The 20,996-nt window shown below is 34.6% G+C and overlaps 1 protein-coding gene across 1 annotated transcript in view; it reads left to right on the forward strand.

Moving 5' to 3' along the window:
* Positions 1 to 10,791, forward strand: part of LOC126365972 (alpha/beta hydrolase domain-containing protein 17B) — a 64,977-nt gene extending 54,186 nt beyond the window's left edge. The window contains exon 3 of the mRNA XM_050008769.1: positions 63 to 10,791. Coding sequence (XP_049864726.1) covers positions 63 to 146 — 84 coding nt within the window. The 3' untranslated portion in view covers positions 147 to 10,791. The remainder of the gene's footprint in view (positions 1 to 62) is intronic.
* The last annotated feature ends 10,205 nt before the right edge of the window (positions 10,792 to 20,996 follow it).

Consider the following 20,996-nt stretch of genomic DNA (forward strand, 5'->3'; position numbering starts at 1 on the left):
GCATTTCTCATGTGTAAAATTTATCTTAATGGAGATTTTAATAACCAATTCATATTCTTCAGGGTGCTGGCCACAATGATGTTGAACTGTACTCTCAGTACTTGGAACGCCTGAAGCAGTTTGTCTCTGTAGAACTGCTCAACTGACAACTACTGCCACCTGGTGAGGAATCAGAACATAATGCAACGTCAACTGTCAGCTCTGCAACCACTAGTTCAGTGACTGAAAAGCTTCTCTAGCTAACCGACACACTGACAAATCAGACAGTTGGCGAACTAACTAATAGTCCCACCAGTCCTCAAGACGAAAAATCTGAGAGTGAGCCTTCAACCAGTAAACCAGCTGGTCAGCCAGAGAAATCTTCTTGTAAGTCATCAGCATCAACTGCAAAGGCAACCACAGCAGAAACAGTTAGTACAACAGCAGTCATAAATGCTCCTTATGAACTGCCCAGAGAGACTACTTGCTAAAAGTTGGTATTATTTTGTGTGTGTCTGATGAACTGTACATGTTCAGCCTTGGGCAGTTGTGATGATAATGAAGAATAAATTGCCTATCACATATTGATTGCCTGATAACATTACATAAGAAGTGAATCCTAGTGCTTAATAAAAATATGGGTTAAGAAGAAGTTAATAGTTTCCAAAAATTCCCCAGTGATGTATCATTATGGCAGGGAAAATGTTATTGTTTTACCAATATTGCAATATTACAGAATATATATGTATATAAAAAGATATATATATATATATATTCATTTTTGTGTACAAACATTTGTTACATCTTTTGTATTGGTAAAAAAATTGCGCGTTTAATTAAACAGTGTATTGTGTACACGGACATAATCCAGGCAAGAAATGACATAAGTTATCAAAGTGTGATACAAGAAAATAATAGTGAAATCATTCTCAGAATTTGCTATATTTTAGAGCTGTACTTGTTTATACTGATGATATGCTCATGTGCAATTTTTGTTACTGTAAGGATGACAAAATACCAAGTGTGTGAATGAGTGATGTAGTCACTTCATAGAGTATAACTAAAGAAGAAGAAAAATCACTCGATGAATTTACTTTTGAATATTCGTATCGTGAGAAGTTCTCCATAATTTTATATATATTTGTGTGTGTGTGTGTGTGTGTGTGTGTGTGTGTGTGTGTGTGTGTCATATAGTGTGGTGCTCAGTTTTTATGAGGAAATATTCATATTATAATTTATTGTCTTGTGTGAGTTCACCAAGGAGATTTCACACTCAAGATGTTTATTATATTAAATTAAAACAGTAAACACCTTCCAATAAAATATTTGTATCTGTTATTAATAACTATTCCTTCTGATTTATCATGACAATAGTTAGACCTGAACTAAAGATACAGAAGACAGCTTTGTTCTCTTTTCTTAAGACCCAAGTAAACTGAGTCTATTTAGTTGTAGTTTACAAGTTGTTTTTTGCCCAGCGTGTTCTATTCTTCATATTTTGGTTTGTGAGATTTGTTATGTTGGCTTAAATAATGCATGGATTTTAAATGTAAATCACAGATAATGTTGTTGTTCTAATTCTTTAAGAATGTTATCTTTTGGAAATTTTTGAGCATTATTGCTAGCAAGACCATAACTGTATTTCCTCAGAAGCCTGACAAGAAGTGGGATAAATGAAGTTGATTTGATTTGTGCTCATTTCTATTGGATGTTGTGCAAAATTAATTGTTCTTCCAGTTGCAGATTTGTGCCTGTGTAATAAACACACTTTTTGAGGGTTGATATTGACATATGTATTCCAGCCCTAACTGCCAAAACATTCAGAATTGAAATGTGAAACCAGATTCCCCAGTGTGTCTTTTTGTAAATCATTTGTGATAATTTGTTTAATTTATATATTATTGTAAGTTCATGTAAAGAACTGGATACAAAATTTATTAGACTCTCTTTTTAAAAAAAAGATATTCTTGTGTTTATTGGTCATATGAAAGGTAATCTGTCATACACAGACATTTCATTTTATGTTGCCATACCACTAAAGGAACTACATTGTGTTACACTACCTTTCATGTAATGAAGTGTTTCAGAAGAAGTTGGTCTCTCTGGTTGTACATCTTGTTGTCACATGTATATGCAAAATGTTTTATTTCTTTTTTTAAAAAAAACCTGTTGTCATTTGTGGTTTCATTGATTTCTTCTTCTGGTTGTGTGTGGTTTTTCTGCTATGATACAAAACTTATCTTAAAATATCACTTTACAGTCATGTTATCAAATTGGTTTTAATTAGCACGAAAAATTGAGAACATTCAGCAGCTGAAGTGTTCATCTTCTAACATAGTTTTCTGTCAGATTTTGTTTTATTTTTAAACACTGTGCTAGTTGTGGAATAGTAATGCTGGGAATTTATATTTACAGTTAATGCAAGGAAAGTCACCTCTCACTGCATTTGCAGTTCTAAAAACAGATAGTTACTGTGAGGAGGTAAATTTCTCCATTTTTCTGCAAAACCTTTTATTTTATTCGGTTGAAACTTTGTGATGACAATGTAATACTCAGTTTAAAGAACCTTTGTTGCATGAACAGTCCCATTTAAATATTGTTACTCTTCAAAAAGAAAAAAGAAGTGTTAGAATGTTTTGCAGATATGAACCAGTTATGTCAAATGTCCTCCAGCTTACATTGCCTTTGTTAAACATGAAACTTCATCTTCGAAAACAAAATAATAATACACCAATAAAATAATAAATATGTTCTGTAGTTGCAGAAATGCTGTATGAACCAATTAGGCCAAAAAAACTGTGAAGTTATTTGGTGGAATTTTGCAAAATATGGTAATTGTTTTACAGAGTTTCCTTGTTCTTAGTAAACTGAGTCATTGTCATTTAGCACAATCAGTAATGTGGATATATTGACAGAACAAAATGTGATGTATAGTTTCCTTTGGAATATATTCATAAAAGGAAGGTCAGCAAGTGGTTCAGGTGTAAGCAGTGAGAGGGATGAATGATGTAAATGAGATGCTTAGTGTATATACTTTATCGAATGCAACTATTTCTTTGAGGCCTCATAAGTGGACCAGCATTTGTGTATTACAACCAGTATTATGTATATTTAATACACTATATTCTGAAAAATTCTTTATCTTTTAACAACCAAAATAAAAGGAACACATTATTTCAGTGAATTTTGTTATATTTACCCAAGTAAGTGCCTCACTTTGCAGTGTATTTTGTGCAAAATCTGACAATCAAATCAATCATTTAAGTTTCGTTATTTCACTACCACATTCTAGCAACTATCAAAGTTCATATGTGGGTTCTCGTCGTGTGAATTCATGTGTTAAATGCAGTTGCTTTGAAGGTTCTGGACTTGCATCTCAAAGATGCACTTAATAACAAATTAGGTTTCAATTACATTTGTTGAGATCATATATATTATTAGTGTTGTACACAAGAGTTTGAAATTTGAGCAGGAATGCATACTGCCATAATTACTTTCGAATTAGGTATCAGGTTAAGTACAATGTGGAGAGAAAGGAAGAAAAGCAGAGAATGATTTTTGTTTGGTAGTATTGAACTTATTGTGCCTCTGGTTATTAGTACCATTATTATTCAAAAGTAGCTAGAGACAGAATTCTTTTAAAATAGTATGAATTCTTTTTGGTCAATAAATCCTATTCTAATGTACTTAAAATTGTGTCATCTTTAGCCCACATAGAAATCAGCTACACAGGGACCAATCGTGTCATCCATATGGGCAGCAAGGTTCAGAGTGGATGTTTAATAATTGTTTGACTTCTATTGTTGCAGTTCTTAAGTTAATCTTGTACCGTGTTAATGAAAAGGTGACTTAATGGATTCATACCTTCCCTTATTCAGTAACTATTTTTCGTTGGATTTTGTTTGGTATTACATGCTAGGTGCACAGCTGGTTTTTCTTCTCCTCAATATCCCTTATGGTGTCAGCTGTTAAGAATCATACAGTTGCTTCCAGTTAAGCAGTCTTCCATTTGAAGATTTTATAGATACATATTATTAGAGAGTAAAAGATTCTCTTTCTGTTAATATTAGAAGTAAATTTATTTGTCTTTAATTGTCTATGTAAGCTACCTGAAGGTAGACAGTAGTGAACTAACATTCTCAGAACTAAAAGCTTATCTTGATGAAGGTAAAGGCTGGAGAATGATGAAAATATCTGTATCAATATTGTGGATACAGAAAGAGATAATAAGTCACTTAGAATTGCATTCCAAATAAAAAAGTAAGTACTCTGCGTAATGCATACGAATGTGGGAGGTGTATAAATCAGTGTCCTAGAAATGATGGTGGTTGTGGTAAGAAAAATCTTTAACTATTGAACAGATTGAGGGGAGTGGGTGGAGGAGGTGTTCGGAAAAAGGCAACAAAAAATTTATTATATATGATAACAAAATGAAAGAGAAGTAAGGTGGCCAAGGCATAAAACTTTGAGGTTTTCATGATGTATTTGTTATACAAGAGACCATTGGTGAACTTTTTACAATAAATCATATAAAATTCTCAATTTATAGAGATTACATGTTAAAAATTGACCAAGACAATTGGATACAGTGAAGTACAATATCAGAAACATCCATTGTAAAAGATCTCACTTCAGACTTAAAAGCAACTGTATTTAAAGACAGGGAGACAATTGTAAATCTGTGTAAGTTGTGGCTGGTACTTGAGCAAGAATGGTTTGCGCATTACCTGTAAGCTTGAATTGTTGGCACCTACAATTTCTGATGTTTCATTGTTTTCTCAAAAATGTTGACCATCATGTACTTATTAACACTTAACAGTGTCTTCTTCAGAGGTGATGTAGATAGTATTAGAGAAATGAGCTGACAAGTTTCCTTTTCTTCTTATGGAATAAGTATGAGATAAAAAGGACTTCAAACTTTTGTATCATGAAATACAAATATGAACTTGTATTAATTGGTTATCGTTTCTCTCTCTCTCTCTCTCTCTCTCTCTCTCTCTCTCTGTGTGTGTGTGTGTGTGTGTGTGTGTGTGTGTGTGTGTGTGTGTGTGTGTGTGTTTTTTTTTTTTTTCTGAGTCCTTTACTTTGACTTTCTTCTTTTATGTCTAATTTGTTGATAGTTATTATGCAAACAAATCCTGCCACATAGTTAGTAGGCTTTAATTTTATTTTTGCAGATTCTGCAGGGTAGTTGTAGTTATTTCACTGATTTTCTTTAAAGAAAGCAGAACGTAATCTTATCTTTCAAGGGCCGTGATGTGATTGTGCATATTATAAGTAGAAACTAGGGACATCACTGTTGGTTGAAAAGAAGTAGTAAGTGTTTTTTTACAAAATTGAGTTCTAACACACATAATTAGTTATTGACTGATCAACTTTTGATAATCTTATGAATGAGTTCATGTTTTATGAAATATATAATGCACTATTCAAAGAAAAAGGAATCCAGAGAAGTTTGCCCCTGTTTGATTTTGTATGTTTATCTGTTCATCTGCCAAAGTACTTTCCCTCCCCCCCCCCCCCCCCCTCCGCCTCCCCCTCCCCCCGTTGCAGTCTGTCGTCGCCTCCTTCAGTCTATTGTGTATAGATGCAGAAGTTCACATCTCACACACACTCTTACTTTCAGTAATTAATTACATAATGCAGCTTACATGCTTCTTCACCTCTGTAGTAATAAAATTTTAAACGCCATTGCTTGATAAACATTCCATTTCGAAAATTTTGGTGTCATAATCTTGTTTGGATGGAGCTGGATTCAGAGTAATACTATTTTTCACCAAAAAGGATTGTTTTTCATAGTTCTTTAGTTTAAAACCACTGGTGGCACATCAGAGTTACCTAAATGGGCGAATCGTGCCCGAGTGACTGACCGCCGTCTCGTCCTCTTCCAGTGGTGATGTTGGATGCTATGTAGAGGGACGTGGTCAGCTTGGTACTCTCCTGGTCATTGTTGGTTTCTTGATTTTGGAAATGCTACTAATTGGCTTAGTAACTCCACAGTTGGCCTTAAGAGACTGAGTGAATCTTGTACCAGTCCTCCCATCAAGGAAAAATCCCTGGCAGTATCAGGAATCTAAACTGGGCCCCTCTGCATGGGAGGCTGCCATGCTGACCATTTGACTACGGAGGGACACGTTAGAGTAGCCATTGTAAATTCATGCTGTTTTTAAGATTTAATAGTCTTAATTCTCTTTGCGTGGTCTTTTTTGTCATTACATAGTTCCACATTTAATTTTATTCTTGAATAATTAGATGCTGTTTAAATAAAATCTGTCGGGTTCTTACACCAGCAGAGAGTATGCTGAATAGAAATTTGTCGGTGTAAACAATTTTACATTATCTTACAATGGACAGCAAATGAATTATTACTGTTTAGTTTTCACATGGGTATTATTTCCAATAACATTATCCAATGTCTTAAATGTCTTCTTTCACCTCTAGTGGTTTTCTTTTTGGGAGAGAATATTGGCTGTAGCCTCCTATGCTAAAATTTTTAAGCTGGATTGGTACTGATTATTTATGGTTGCCTTCAGATTGGTGCATTCATCTGTCAACAGTTCACTCAGTCTGGATGAATGCCTTATGGTTTTAATTGCACCATATTGCAATCACTAAATATATGCAGCTTTCTGAGTGATGTAAAATATTTGTATAATAAATAGCCTTGACCCTCAAATGATGGGGTCAGAAATTGTTGCAGTTGGGGAATAATTAAAATGTAGAAAGGTAGTTATTTAATTGCAGCTTTTATGAATTCAGCAGTTTTAAATCTTATCACCTCGTTACAATTATAGAATTGCCTTTACGACTACAGATGCCTAGTTAACATGATAGTAGATTTCCAAGTGGAATTTTTTCCGAGGAAGTGCTGAGATACATTTCTAGTTATCAAAGTTTAATTTCCTTTTTAGGCTTACTTATGAGGCCACAATATTTTGTGTTCAATGATATTGCTGTCTTACAAAAATTAATGTTCACTTTCTTTTTAAGTTAGTTTACTTTTGATGTAAACATATCTGGTTCGCTTTATGAAAATGACAGTGTTAACATTTACAGTGTAAGCATTTATAAAGGACATAGACCAAGCTCATTCATTTATAGCATTGCCAAGCTTTGGCATAACCATTGTGACATATTGCACAAAACTGGATGTTTTTCTCATCTCAAACTGAATATCTGGAAAAAATATATAAAGTACTTCAGAAGTGTACTTATGTAGACATGCTGTAGATGTCGGGTACTAATTGTCCTTCATTTGTGAAACTTTGTGCTGTGTGTTTGTAAATGTTTACACTCCATAATACCAAGTGGAATGTTCTGAAGCAAGAATCTGAGAAAACTAAATTTTTGTAATTCAGAAATTTTTGGTATTATTTTGTTTTGCAAATTTGAAACAATAAATTTAAAGCACATACTTTCACTGTATTCCACATTGCTAGTGTCATTGTTGTTATTTATCTTTAAGGGAAATTCCAACTAAATGACATTATCCATTATTTAATCAGAGAAAGAGTATTAAGTTGATGGTATATGAGACTTCCTTCCAGTACATATTAAAGACATTTCCACCACAATGCAACTATTTCATCTGCTGTGATTGTAACTAAGAAAGGGCATTCAAAATGAAAACTTATCTATTAGAGGACTGTAATATAAAACTATTATTGTTAAGAACATGGAAATTATTTCATGCTCATAATTATTATAGTGTGTTAAAGGTTCAGTTAAGTTTCCATTATAGGCAGAAATTACTTGTTGCTGGAGATAGTAGTGCTACAGTATTCAGTTATTTGTCATTACTCATATATTTTGGAGCCAGCTTTTTGCAAAATTGTACAACCAGAAGTGCTCAAGAATATAATCAACACAGTTCAAGCAATAAAGGCTAATGTGAAATGGAAGGAATATAGACAGTGATTATTTTGAATTATTCAAATGTTAGTGTAACATACATTTTCATGCATTTTACAACTCAAACACACTGCTGCAGTCACCTCTTTACACCTGAAACAATCAGTGCCTATATTTTGAGTCCTGTGAGTGAAGTATGTTGTGGTATACCTCAGTTTCATGTTAATTCTTTCATATCTTCCCATGGAAAAAAATAGTGCTGTCTATTTTAATTTTACATGTGACCTTTGATTAGCCACTGTTCTTTACCAAAAAAAATTATACATTTTATTAGATTCCTGCGGTGTTAATATATACTATGTTTCAATATGTAAATATATCTTTCTCTTCCACTAAACATTGTAACGGAGTAGAGAAAAATGCTGTATAGTAATATTTATGATTTGTACAGTATGTGATCTTTATGCTTTTATATATTATCAGTTTATTATTTTTTACTAGATAGAAAATCATTCCTCATCGTCTTTTGCACCATGAACAGATCTGCCTGTCATTTCAAAGGACTGATTTTACAGCAGATTGTGTGGGGTATAAACTATAATCAAGATTTTGTTCTTTGTTCCATAAATACTACCATTATCAAACTATGTTTTAGGGTACATTCAGTGAGCAGTTTGTGACAGGTTTGTTGAAATGTGGTTCCTTGGACCTTATGTTTAAAATTGCGTTCATTGTTACAGTTCATCAGTTACTGTTTGATTGCAAAATATTCTTACTGGCAAGATACTTCATTCAAACTTTGTTGAATGATCATTCCAATTTGCTCGTGTTCACCTGTCATTTGAAATGTTATTAGTAAATGATGCCATCAGAATTTGTCAGGATTGCTTCATTACAACTTCTGTAAGTTCAAATTAGTCACAGAAAGTTATTGGCTGTGAGAATAATTGTTTATTGCATACCCTTGTTACATGTTACAAATAATGTAAGGAAGTTCATAATTTACACTTAAGTGGGTATTTTTGTTAAACATTTTTTTGCCTTTTTAACTAAATAACAGACAATTTCCCACAGAACAGTAAACATTCTGTGAGGTAAATGATACACCAGAGGCTGTAGAAATTTGAGCATATCGCAAAAGAATATATTATTGTGTGACACACAGCACCTAGAAGAAATGTGAAAGAAATACTTTGTTTCGTATTCGTGGTGTTTATGGCACTATAAAGTGATTCCATTCATTGCTGAGATAGGGAGTGAGGAATGATGTTTTTGAAGTCGTTGACTCCCACTTGGACATTCAGTGACATGGATGACACCATGCCTTAGCCAAACGCTTAATGGCACAGTTTATACAATGCCACTCTCCCTGACATTTTCTTTTTTGGAAAGTGAATTGGTCAGTGTGCAGTGTTTTTACATGTTGCGACTGTGTAATATATGTGAATGTGTGGTCAAATAATATGTTAATATGTCCCACTGTCTGTCAATACTTTTCACGTTGGACATTTCCTTTTCTTCCCACAGTTTGTCAGACTGAAACTGAAAATATTTGTAGGCATAAAATCAGAACAACATTTAAAAAATGATAATTCAAATTTGAATAAACATATAAATATTCATAAATGTAATGTTCACCAATAGTATAAACCATGGTCACTTGTGTAGAGTCCGCTCCCAGTAGCTGAGTCATCAGAATTTCAATCCTAAGGGCCCGGGTTCGATTCCCAGCTGGGTTGGAGATTTTCTCCGCTCAGGGACTAAGTGTTGTGTTGTTCTAATCATCATTATTTCATCCCCCTCAACGCGCAAGTCGCCGTAGTGGAGTCAAATCGAAAGACTTGCACCCAGCAAGTGATCTACCCGATGGGAGGCCCTAGTCACATGACATTTACATTTTACTTGTGCAGAAGTTGCAGAGATGTATGTTGAACTCCTAAAAGCATAGTTATTTTTACTGGAGTTAAGGGTTAAAGGACAGAAAAGAGATGACAGATAATCAGTCAGAATCTGATGTTTTGTTCTCATACTATCTGTAATTTGTGCCTTCTATCTTCATCTCCTTAGTATATAAACAAATGCTTCTTTGGTTAAAGAGATGTTGAGTAACTATTTAATTTTTCCTTTATATACTTGATTGTGGGTTCTGCTGTTGGTGAATATTGCCCTTTGATTTGTCTATTCATATTTGAAAATATTTGTAGGTTGTTATATAGGTATTTCATGAGTTCACATTTGGGAAATGTGAAAAATAACATTTGAATCAATTTCTATGATTCATCTATTATATGATTTTGGAAGTACCACTCATCCTTTATTATTTAACTTTCTTTTTCCACAATTTGAATTATATATTTTGGGTGCTTTTTAGTAGATTCACCAAGATAGATCTGCAGTGAAGGTAATAGTGTACCCTTAAAGTCTTTCATTATGTGTAATATTATTTAAGAAATATGTTTGGAAGTGATGTAAACATAATAATGTGGTGATCTGTCTTGCTTCCATTACTGCAGCAGAATATCAAGAATTTTGTATGATAGTTTTTTTTATATATAAAATAGTCACAGCATTTGGTTCAAGTGCTTGCAGTTTACACATTTCTCTTTAAACTATTCTAAACATTTTTACAGTATTTTAATTCAGATATAAGTACTATGTGCACAGTAAAACACAACTAAGAACTCTAATAAAATATATATTGTTATTACATCAGTGATGTTTTACTTGTACAAGTATTTTATTTAAAATAGTTGTAAGGAAAAACATGTTAAAGGATTGATGATTTGTAAGCTGTAGAATAATTTGTGTATTTCATATTTTCATAACCAAAATGTGTACCATGAAGCATTTTCATACAAAAAAGGAGAAAAAGGCAGACTGGAAACCCATTTAAGGGTGAGCATCAGTGTAGGAACTCAGTTGTGTAATATAAAAATCAATAAAATGTTGTATAAAACATCACATTTGTGAGTGAATTTTAAAATGGTCTTTTTGTATTGCTGTGCTTCTGTCTCCCATATCCATATAATTCAAAACAGTATTCACATTTGGAATATCATTTCAAAGTTACTGTGTTCAGAACTTTTATAGAATTTCACAAAAATATGGCCAACAACATTTACGGAATTTTTTTTTTATCCCAATGAAAGGAAATGTTCTGACAACTAGATTTTTATTTCAATCCTTGTCAAGTGTTTACTATCGATTTTGAGACAATATTGTCTCATATTGAGGTACCAAAGCTATACTACACAAAGCACCCATGTGCTCACCTTCACTATGTTAATCATGTTTCTATGTTTATCAGTCAAGTGGGTGTCAGCTAAGATATATATGTGAACAACCTGACACACAGTTAGGGTCAGATAAATTACGGGTGGCAATAGGTGCAGGATTTGCATAAAATATTATCAGTTGTATAAAATCTTACTTACTGTATGTATAAGACAAACACTTCTAAGAATATATGGAATTATTAGGAGGGATTCTAACTTGCCACTCTCTAAGATGTGCTTGTCAGAGAAATGTTGACACAGAGAAATACCATAAGTAGCATTTTATACAATTAACAATATTTTACACGAGTCTCACAGCTCTTTTTTTTTCTGCTAGGTTATCTTTTACGTGATGTAGATATGTCAATTGATGAATAAATAACTAATATCTGTAGGTACATGATGAATGTAATGCAGATGAACATATGTACCTTTTGTTGTGTAGGTACTTAAAAGATGGGATAGTATTCTCCTAAAATCAACTGTGCATACATGAGACAAACACCAATGTATCAAAGTAAAATAAAAACACTGCTGTAAGAAAATTGCCTTCCCTTGGAATAAATTAATAACAGCTGGAAATTTGTGGATATTTGGTGCAATACATAACAGAAACCCGAAAAATTTAGGGAATATGTTTGCTAGCCCAGTACCTAATGTGTAACAGTAAGTATTGCATACCTCAATGTCAGTGGGACAGTAAACTCTTCAACTTGCTTTTTAAGAAGGTTTTAATGTTCTGTTATCAGGAATATGGGAGTCTAAAGATAAAAGATTAATTTTACATTTTCTCATTACTAAGAATGTAGAAGACACATGCTGAAGCTTTAGTGCCTTTAAATTGTTTTTGCATAAAAGTTTCTGGTTTCTACTGTTTAAAACATTTTATGTACCTTCATTCCTCACTTTGCAAATCAGATTTATATGCCCATGACAGTAGGAGCAGCTGTTTGTGTTTGAGCAGCTGTCAGTAATTAACACACGTAGTTGGTGTGACTACATACAATTTGTCCAGCTTTTATTGTTGGCATGCAGTGAACTGTGTTGCATTTACTTTGTTTCATATTGAGCTGCCACTGATACCATTCCTCACGAACTGCGGACCTTGCTGAGCTGGGATGGCTTGTGTCCCTCAGTGATACGTATAGCAATACCACATATGCAACCACAACGGAGGGATGTTGGAGAGGCCAGACTAACCATTGGTTCCTGAAGAGGGACAGCAGTCTTTTTGGTTGTTGCGAGTGCAGCATTCTGGATAATTAACTGATATGGCCTTATAAAATAGCCTTGCTGTGTTGATAATGGAAACAGTCGAAAGCAAGTGGAAATCACAGCCTTTATTTTTCCCTATGAGCTCTGCTGTATGACTTAATGGTGGTGATGGCATCCTCTTAGGTAAAATATCCCATAGGTAAAATAGTGCCTCAGTCATAGTGCTTCAGAGGGATGTCATCAGGAAAAACAAAAACTGGCATTCTGTGTGTCGGAGCATGAAATAAGAGATTCCGTAGTTGGTAGGTCGGTAGGTTAGAAAAAGAGGAAGTGGATTGGTTGAAGTTGGATTTAGTAGAAATTAGTAACGTTTGGTGGCAGGAAGAACAGAACTTCTGCTCATTTTTGTACAGGGTTATCAACACACGATCAAATAGTGGTAATGCGTGGGTACTTCTAATGATCGAGAAGATGGGAATGTGGGCAAACTGCTATGCACAGCGCAGTAAACACATTATCTTAACCAAGATAAACATGATACCAATTACCCCACCTGCCCCTTCCACAGTAATAAAAGTTTATATCCCACTTGGCCCTGCAGTTGAAGAAGAGATTGAAAGAATTTCTTTTTCTTCTCTTGCTTCTTTGTCTTCCTTCGTAGCCTGTTATGATCTCATTGAGAAGTCTCCAGCCATCTTTTCATTGGTCACCTTAGCAATCTTACACTATTGGGGAGGTGGTGTAATATGGATTTTGGGATTCTTTTTGAGCTCTCCTATTGTAGGTTTTCTCCAGTTATTTGGTAGTTCTATGTATACTGTGTTCCATTTTACAATCCTTCACCCCATTATTCCTTTTGTGATCACATTTGGTGTAACCAGAGATTTAGCTCAATAATCTTATTTCACAGACTTAACTTTTTTGCATCATTTGCTTTTATTGTCCAGGCTTCACTACCATAACTGTGTATTCTGGTGTACTTCTGGGCTAGGAAGGGTTTCATTACATTGTTAATGACTCCCATTGTGTTTATCTACCTGGTGGCTTTTCCAGCTATCTCTGCTTCTTCCATAAAGGATAAATAATAACCAAAATATGTGAATGTGTTCAGTATTTCTAGAATTTTAGTTTTCAAATAAGTTTTAACTTTGTACCAAGTATCTTCCCCAGAGGAAGATTTTTCGGTACTGATGTCCATTGTGTATTCATGGATACAATCTGTAAATTGTGTACAGAATGCTGGAGGCTATCTTCTGAAGATGTTACGAGAGTTAAATCATCTGTAAAGAGTAGAACATCTAGCTTTATGTTTTTGTTGGTTTTGAATGAAGCTGTGTGGCATTTGCCTCCACTCTTGAATGATTTTATTCACATAATAAACAAAGAGTATTGAAAGGCCACATCCCTGTTGCACTCCAGCCTGCATTTTACTCCACTCTGATAAACGTCCTCTTTCTTTATAAGAATAAATTCATTCTATGAATGTTGCATATGTTTTCGTTAATCTGCTGCAGAACGTGATCCTCTGCCAGAATCTGTAGTAATTTGTTTCTGTTGACTATTTTTTACAAGCTTTTTTTGGAGTTGGTGAAGGTAATCTGTGTTCCTAGATTAAATTCTCTGTGTTTTTCTATTAGCAATTCCAGTGAAAACTAGCCATACATCATGATCTTCCTTTTCAAAGTTTGCCTGCTTAGCTGAATGGTAACGTGCTTGCCTATCATGCAGCGGGCCCAGGCTCGATTGCTGGACAGGTTGGAGATTTTCTCCACCCGTGGACTGGGTGTCGTGTCATCATCATCATCATCATCACTGACACACAAGTCATCCATTGTAGCATCACCTGAAATAAGACTTGCATCTGGCGACCGAACATCCCCAGGCAGGACTTCTCGGACAGCGGTGTCACACAAACGTTTCATTTCATTTTCCTTTTTGAAAGCTGCTTTGCTTCTCACCATGACAGGTTCATAGTGACTGTACAATTTATTTTAGCTGATATTGGCAAAAATTTTGTATACATAATTCAGTAAGCTTATTTGTCAATAGTTGACATTTTTTTTCCTTTTTTTTTTTTTTTTTTTTTTTTTTTTTTTTTTTTTTTTTTTTTGTCAGGAATGACAATTGACTTAAAAGGAGAGATCCCCAGGGTTTGGATCAAATCACACCCTTCTGCCATTCACCCTGGTAGGTCCTTATTTACAAGTAATCAATGAAAACATGTTTTGGAACTTTTTCTGTAGTCTAAAATAGACAGTTTTACATACTGAGGAGTTATAGCATAGTGGTTTCCATATGAGCATGGCAAGCAGAAGGTTGTGGGTTCAGCTTTCATCAGATGCTTCAAAATTTTTTAGTTTTTAAATCTTTATTGAAATGCCTTTGATCATCATTTTTATTCAATCAATTTGTTTAAATGTATTTTTTTGTAAATTTCTAACCTTTTTCGAGTCATTTTTAATCTTGTATTAATTATATATATTTCAATGTTATTACATTTATTACTTCTACTCATCATATTGTGCATTTATTTATAATCCTTCTGTTTAAATTTTCAGCTGTGTTATTTTATACATAGTGCAACAGTAATTAATGTTTTCAATGTTTGTATGAGGACTGTCAATGAGAAAAATGTACATCTTGTACGCAAAGAAACATAATTTTGACAGCATTTCACAGCCAATATAAATAGGTTATTTTGCCTTTTGTTTTTTAACTGATAGGTGGGAATTTTTAAACACTTAAATATTGTGACAGATGAATAAAAGTAATTAAAATCACTTGCACAAAGATTCCAAATAAAAAGTAAGACCAAATGAAAAAGTTAATTTGATGACTGAAGTGATGTGACAAAGGATTAGAAAATAAAATAAAAAAAAACATTTCAACCAAGTAATTGAATAAAAAGGCATTTTGACAACAATTTGAAAATCAAAAATATTGTAGACCTGATGAGATTTGAACTCATTATCTTCTGCACATCATGCTATGGAATTTCTTTTTGTTAATTACTCACAAACAAAGGCCCACCAGCGTGAATGGCTACAGAATGAGATACCTGGGGTCTTAATTTGCATGACTGTATAGATGGTTTCAAAAACTCAGTCCCACCCCTGGGCACCTCCAGCTCCAGATCATATGTTCGAAGTTCAGGCATCTGTCTTATAGATGGCTTGCTTGTGTGTTTAAACTGCTGTAGATTGATTGAATCTTCTCCTAGGTCTTTATTATTTTGTATAATGCTTATTGCAACCATTTAGGTAAAGGGATGAGGTTCACTTCCACATTAGACTTTATGTCACTCTTTAGCATTTTAATCATGTAGAACATCTGTCGTTGGCGTATCTGAGAATCTATGATAAGATAAAAGGAAGAATGACTAGAGTAGGAAAAAACAGTATTGTGAAAGGATAGTTGCTGCTCACTATATAGCGGACATGCTGAGTCACAGCCGTTGGAAAAAGAAGATGGAAAAATAGTAGAACTACTTGGGGTGGGGGATATGAATGAAACAGGAGGTCTTGGTAGAATTCTGCATATAGCCTAATATAATCGTTGCTAATACTTGCTAGAAGAATTAAGAAAGAAGTTTATATGCTTGGAAGAGACCAGAGGACAGTGAAAGCTTCAGATTCTTGTATAATGGAGAGACATTTAAACTGTAAGCCATTGCCAGAGGCAGATGTATTTGACTGAAATTGTCGAAAGTATTGAATTAAGGAGATGAGACCTGAATAAATTGATGAAATCAGAAGTTGTTGAGAGTTTCAGAAACAGCATTATGCAATGATGGACTGAAACGGGAGAAAGGACTAAAACTGAAGATGAATGGGTATCTTTGAGAGATGAAATAGTGAAAGCAACACAGCATGACATAGGTGAGGGGATGCAGAAATACCTGGACAGTACAGGAGATATTGAATTTAACTGATGAAAACAGAAAATATAAACATGAAGCAGATGAAAGGGAATACAGAGGCTTAAAAAATTATGTTGACAGAGAATGCAGAATTACTAAGCAGGAATGGCTGTAGGACAATTACAAGGCCTTAAAGGATGCATTACTAGGAGAAAGATAGAGGTCACCTATAGGAGAATTAGAAAGATGTTTTGAGAAAAGAGCTGAAATGGCAAGCCAGTACATATATGTAAAGGATCTCTATAAGGGAAGCAAACCTGAAAAAAAATTATACAGGAAGGGAATGGGAAGCAGGTGAAGATGAATTAGATGTGATATTGTGAAAAGTAGAACACTGAAAGACCTAAGGGGAAACAATGTCCCAGGAGTATGTGACATTCCTTCTTTATTATTGAGATACTTGGGAGAGCCAGCCATGACAAAACTATTCCACCAGGTATGCAAGATATATGAGAGATGGTAAGTACAATCAAACTTCAAGATGAATGTAATAATTCCAATCCCAAGAAAGCATGTAATGACAGATGAAGAAACTATCAAATGCTCAATTTGTTAATTCATGGATTCACAATACAGACATGAATTATTTACGGAGAAACTGGTAGAAGCCAGTCTCGGTGAAGATCAGCTTGGCTTCCAGAGACATACAGGAACATGTGAGGCAACACTGATCCAATATCTTATCTTAGAAGAAGGGGCAAAGAAAGTAAACCTACCTTTACAGATTTCGAAAAAGCTTTTGACAGGTTTGAAATACACTCTGTGGAATGGAACAGTGTCTTGAAAAGTGGGTATAGATTTGACCTGTTGCCTCAGTCAGAATCAGATGAGCCTCATGTAACTGAAGCTGTAGAAAGGGCACAACAAGCTTTCCAAGAACTTGAAAAAGGTAGGGAAATTTGTAAAGAGAAAGAAAGTTCTGTTGTTAGGTAGCTCCCATGGTAGAGATGTTGGCCAACTACTGCAGGAAAATCTAGGTCCAGAGTACCAGGTCACAAACATTTTCAAGCCTAGTGCAGATATGGGTCCAGTAACAGAGGATGTAGGTTCTTTATGCAAGGATTTCGCAAAGGAGGATGCCGTGGTTATAGTGGGTGGTCCAGGAAATAGCATTGACAGGGACTCTGAATATTCCATAGAGAGTAACCTAGTGAAGATAGCATCAGCAACGAAGCATACGAATGTGGGATTTGTGTTTGTGTTGAGACGCCATGATCGGCCTCATTTGGACTCTTCTGTCGGGAGGGTGAACTTGGAGTTGGAGTGGCTGCTTAGGATGGATATAAAGTCCCATATTGGTTTGATTCCTGTGGATGCTATCGATAGGTGGGACTACACTAGGCATGGTCTTCACCTCAATAGGAAAGGGAAGGGAAAACTGTCTGGGTTGATTGCAGAAAACTTAAGAGGGGGAACACTGTCACAAGTGATAAAATACCAGTGATCACAGGTGTCAGAGGGATGCCTTTTTTAGGATAGGGAAGGGGGAAAGAAAACGAGTTTTAAGAGAGATTGGCAGACACACTCATTTTGAGAAAACAGATGAACAGGAGTCAGATTTTAGCATACAGCCTCCATTTAAACAATGTTTTACAGAAAGTAATCAGAAACTGCCAGTTCATCTTCACCAAAGCAGTTATAATCCCATTAGTATGTAGTATCAGTTACCTTTATTACACCAGAACATTCCGGCACTCAGAAATAAAGTTGATGAAATTTGTATTGATGAAATGAATTCATCTAGCCAAATTGACATAATCTCCCTCTCTGAACATCAAGTGACCACTGGTATAGATCTGTTAGACATTTTAGGATTTAAGGAGTAGATGTGGATGGAGGAGGAGCTACCACATTTATTAGAAACTGCCATAAATTCAAGAACATTGACATTAATAAATTCTGTTTAGAGCACCATCTAGAAGCATGTGCAACAGAAGTAGAGTTCTATAAGAGATCCTATATAATAGTAACTATTTACCGAGCACCTGCAGCAAATTATAATCTATTACTAAATCATCTAGAAGCTCTTTTGGGTTATTTAACAGGAAGAAACAAAGAAATTTTGATTTTCTGGTGACTTTAATACAGATTTTCTAATGTAATCTTCCAGTAAACATTTACTGCGTTTAGTAATGTTGTCTTTCAATCTAACTCACACTGTAAACTTTTCAACTAGGATCACTAAATCCTCAAGGGCAGCCATTGATAACATTTTTATAGGTAATAAATGGACCATCAGATCATAACATGCAGCTCCTTGTTTTAGATGTAAATTCTAAGCAGATTATAAAGACTGCTAACTCTGAGTACAGGAGAGTAGCCAATCAACCAAAAATTGAGTGTTTTAGAAAACTGCTCAAAGATATGAACTGGAAAGATGTTTATAGTGCTCATGACATGAATGAAAAATATAACACATTCATGAACAATGTCAGTACCATGTTTGAAAACTTTTCCTCTAAAAGTTACTCAAATTAAACAGAAGTCTATAATAAAACCATGGATTACACAAGGAATAAAGATTTCCTGTAAGACAAAAAGAAAAATGTAGCTGTAGACCAAGAATATGTCCAATGCTGGTGATTTAACTAAATACAAGGAATACTGTACAATATTTTAAAAAAGTAATTCAGACATCTAAATAAATGCATTACGAGAAGATAGCAATGTGAGGGAACAAAATAAAAACAATATGGGATATAGTGAAAGAGGTGACTGGCAGAACTAGAAAGGATCAGGAGCAAATAGCATTAAAGGGTAGATGACACATTAGTAACTGATGGGCATTGTGTGGCAAATCTATTTAACAAGTACTTTATATCTGTTACTGATAGAATGGGATTCTCAGGATCAGTAAATAATGCCCTTGAATATCTGAAACTATCCTTTACAAATAGCTTCAGGTACATGAATATGTCACTCACTTCACCAAAATCGAGCGAGGTGGCGCAGTGGTTAGACACTGGACTCGCATTCGGGAGGACGACGGTTCAATCCCGCGTCCGGCCATCCTGATTTAGGTTTTCCGTGATTTCCCTAAATCGCTCCAGGCAAATGCCAGGATGGTTCCTTTCAAAGGGCACAGCTGACTTCCTTCCCGTCCTTCCCTAATCCGATGAGATCGATGACCTCGCTGTCTGGTCTCCTTCCCCAAACCAACCAACCAACCAACTTCACCAAAAGAAATATCTTCCAGAATAAAATCTTTAAAAACAAAGCATTCTAGTGGTTACAATGAAATATCAACAAAGTTAATTAAGGCATGTTCTTGTGAGTTTAGTACAATTCTAAGTTCATTGTGTAACCAGTCAATTATAACTGGTACATTTCCTGACTTGCTAAAATATGCAGATGTTAAGCCTCTATTCAAGAAAGAGGATAAAGAGATACTATCAAACTACAGACCGATTTCACTTTTGCCAGCATTCTCAAAAATTTTAGAAAAAGTAATGTACAGACAGCTTCTCAACCATCTGACCTCAAATAACATATTATCAAGAACACAATTTGGATTTCTGAAGGTTTCTGATATCGAGAAGGCTATTTACACCTACAGTGAAAGTGCTCTTAATTAATTAAATAACAAATTAGAAGCAGCAGGTATTTTCTGTGATTTGTCAAAGGCATTTAATAGTGTGAACCACAACATCCTTTTAAATAAATTAGAATTCTATGGTGTTACGGGCAGTGCTGCAAAATGGTTCAAGTCATACCTTGCTAACAGGAAACATAGGGTGTCAGTGCAAGGGACTAGTGAATTAAGTCGTCATCAGAATGGGAAGAAATTACATGTGGTTTCCCACAAGGATCCATCTTAGGGCCATTGCTTTTTCTTGTGTACATTAATGATCTCTCATCAGTTACACAGCCAGAATCAGAGTTCATTTTGTTTGCAGATGACATAAGTATTGCAATAAATAGTGTGTCGAGTGTAGTTCTATAAAGATCTGCTAATGATATTAATAAATGGTTTAAAGCCAACTCGTTAACATTAAACTTCGAAAAGACTCACTGTATGCAATTCAGAACCTGTAAGAGGTTTCCACCCAGCATGCGCATAAAAGTATGAAGAAGAGCAGATAGAAGAGGTTGACAGTCTTAAATTACTGGGATTACAACTTGATAATAAATTCAGTTGGGAGGAGCACACCCCAGAACTACAGAGACACCTTAACAAATCTGTATTTGCAATTTGAGTGTTAGCTGACATAGGTGACATAAAAATGAAAAAGCTTGCATACTTTGCCTACTTTCATTCCATAATGTCATATGGTATAATATTTTGGGGTAACTCTTCAAGTCAAACAAAAGTTTTCAGAGTCCAAAAGCGTGTAATACATATTATTTATGGAGTAAATTCACGGATGTACTGTAGAAACCTTTTCAAAGAACTGGGTATACTAACTACTGCCTCTCAGTATATTTACTCCTTAATGAAATTTGTCCTAAATAATATCTCTCTTTTTCCAACAAGCAGCTCAGTTCATAATACAATACCAGGAATAAAAATGATCTGCACAAGGACTTAAAAGCACTTCTTACTTCAGTACAAAAAGAGGTACACTACTCAGGAACACTCATCTTCAATAATTTGCCAGCAAATATAAAAAAATTTAGTTACAAATAAAGATCAGTTTAAAAGGAGCCTGAAAGACTTACTAGTGGCCAACTCCTCCTCCTCCATTGACGAATTTTTTAATAGAAACAAATGATGTATTGTATATATTCATACTATTAGTATTGTTATTTCAGCCGTA

The sequence above is a fragment of the Schistocerca gregaria genome, chromosome 4 (genome assembly GCF_023897955.1).
Source record: "Schistocerca gregaria isolate iqSchGreg1 chromosome 4, iqSchGreg1.2, whole genome shotgun sequence".
NCBI classification, from domain to species: Eukaryota; Metazoa; Arthropoda; class Insecta; order Orthoptera; family Acrididae; genus Schistocerca; species Schistocerca gregaria.